Raw genomic sequence first — 2576 nt, 5'->3', positions numbered from 1 at the left:
TACAATCTATAATAATAAAAGGATAATATGCTAATTAGACTGGACATCTTCCGGATGTCATTCCAGACTTCCTTCCTAATGAAGCCGGAGCCGGAGGGAAGCCAGCCACAGTCCCGGGTGTTGGAGGGAAGCCGGTGCCAGCAGCTGGGGGAAGGAAGGCCGACTCTTGCACGAATTTTCGTGCATCAGGCCTCTAGTTAATAAATAACAAATAAGAACAAACTCTGTGTTTCACGCACTGACAACTATACACCTACTTTGCCCCACCTTGTTTGCTGTCTACTCATACAGCCAAATACACGTCATTTTGGAATCAGTCACTATTTAGACCAGGGGTGGGCAAACTTTTTGACTCGAGGGCCACAATGAGTTCTTAAACTGGACCAAAGGGCCGGAACAAAAGCATGGATGGAGTGTTTGTGTGAACTAATATAAATTCAAAGTAAACATCATTACATAAAAGGGTACGGTCTTTTTTTTCAATAGTTTCATTCATTTCAAATGGGCCGGATCTGGCCCGTGGGCCGTAGTTTGCCCACGGCTGATTTAGACTCATAAGGTAAATTTAAAAAATATATAGATGGGTAGATATGAACACACACATATGTATTTTAATCTTGGGCCATGGTCAATTTTTATTATTGTCAGGGAACAGGCGCTAAGTTTCAGTGATTGCTGATACAGCTGATTATATACTGATTACTGATATAACAACCAATATAAGGAATGCTGGGGGTTTACTTTTCCAACAAGATAAGGGAAATCCTCAGAGACACCTGGACTTCGACTCAAGCTTGAATTCCTTCTCCTGGTGAGACCGTGAGGGAAGGAACATGGGGTTCCCAGCTCCATGGGAGTTGCTGACAGACTGACAGTTGCGACAGAAGAGCCGTCGGTGAGCTGATGACTAAGTCTCTTTCACAAATGGTCCATTCCAGACAGAGTTGCCATTTTGATACAATAAATTATTTTGTTTCATAGTTTCCTGCGTGTTAATACATACATGACCCCAAACAAATTCTCAAGGTCACCCAATTATAATCCTTGCTAACATGAATTTTTAAATTACTTGTGTGTTTTCACATCTAGCATATAAGCTGTACAAGAGGAGACTGAAGAATAAACACAGAAAAAAGACCCCGGGCTGTGCAGAAGGCTGCCGTAACAAGAGCTCCACCTCTCCCCAGGAGACCGGTGCTTTCTTGGAGGTGAATGAAGAACTCGCTATAACTCCCGGGACATCAGAGCCGATGGATCCCCCCGTGGCTCTCGAGTCCATGGGCCCCATCTCCTCACGTGCGCAGTAGCGGCTTGCTGACCCGCCTGGAGGCCGGCTACCTCCGCCCGTTAGTAAAGCTGGTGCAGGGCTGATGCGTGGATCTCATTGGCAAGGCCTGTGGGAATAGCTGTTTTTGTGTGGGTTGTAAATCCTCCAGGATCCCTTTTTGCGAATGTATTCTGCCTATTTCAGGGAGTTCTTTGGGGTTTACACCACGTATTTACTAGTGGCTGTGTTCGTGTCTTCCCAGTGCGATGTGCAGTCCTCCTCCCTGTGGCTTTTAATCCCAGGAGAGGAGGGGCTGTGGAGAGATGCGCTCTCCTATTTAGGGCAAGGACAGTCTGAACCCTCTTGGCTTTGGGACGGTTCTTTGGAGCAGTGGGGAGGAAGCACACAGGTCTTAGAAATATGGGGTCTTTTCTCAAATGATTGCTAATTCTTAAGGGCTTAGAGTCTTTTTGGATTCTAACTGTAATACAGATTTAGAGGAAAGTTAATGAACACTTGAGGTTAAAAGGTGAATGCCCCCTGTTTTCACTCCCCAGTGATAGGCACATGGATATCCTTCATGTTTACACATTATATCACTTTAAAAGGACTGGGGTTTTCCCATGTATACTGTCTAATGAGTCACAATGACATATCATGGAGCACCTTCACACGCCGGTCTGTGTTGACCGGCCTCACTTTAGAACAATGGCTTTGTAGAAGCATTTCACTGCACGGAAGGACTGACTGATTTCAAGTTCCCCATTCATGGGCATTTAGAGAGCTTTCGATTCACTGGCATTACGATGCTGCTACACACGCCTGTGCCCTCTGGGGGCATGTCTGTAGGGTCACCTTCTACAACTTCAATTGCCAGACCAATTGCACAGGAAAACGTTGGACTCTGCCCTCCGGCCATGCTGTGTGCGCAGCGGTGCCGAGCGGGCCGGGGGTCCCATCGCCCCAGCTAAAGGATGATCAGTTTGGATTTGTACGAGCATCTCATTTAAAGTCGCATGTAATCAATTATGAGTAAAGTATTTTTTTCATGACCACTTGCCTACTCATGTCCTTTGCCTGCTTTTCTATTTCATTTTTCCCTTTTGATTGGTGAGTTTTAACACATTATGGAGAGTGACCCTTCGTCCTGTTTTGTCAACATTTTACCCGCTCATTTGTCTTTTGCTCTCTGTAATGCCTTTTGCTGTACAGTTTTATAGTTTTTACATATTAAGCAGTATTAGTTTTTTAAAATAATGTTTTTGACATTGATCTCTGTCCAGTGTTGGAAATTTATATTTTTATGTGA

General features: G+C 44.6%; 1 protein-coding gene across 1 annotated transcript in view; it reads left to right on the top strand.

The window, feature by feature from the left end:
* Nucleotides 1-2322, top strand: part of SLC10A6 (solute carrier family 10 (sodium/bile acid cotransporter), member 6) — a 22536-nt gene extending 20214 nt beyond the window's left edge. Inside the window, exon 6 of the mRNA XM_015566173.1 lies at nucleotides 1070-2322. Within this exon, the coding sequence (XP_015421659.1) occupies nucleotides 1070-1307 (238 nt within the window). The 3' untranslated portion in view covers nucleotides 1308-2322. The remainder of the gene's footprint in view (nucleotides 1-1069) is intronic.
* The last annotated feature ends 254 nt before the right edge of the window (nucleotides 2323-2576 follow it).

This window comes from Myotis davidii, unplaced genomic scaffold (assembly GCF_000327345.1).
Source record: "Myotis davidii unplaced genomic scaffold, ASM32734v1 scaffold662, whole genome shotgun sequence".
Lineage (NCBI taxonomy): Eukaryota > Metazoa > Chordata > Mammalia > Chiroptera > Vespertilionidae > Myotis > Myotis davidii.
Note: the sequence above shows the minus strand (reverse complement) of the source record. Positions and strands in the feature narration are given on the sequence as shown.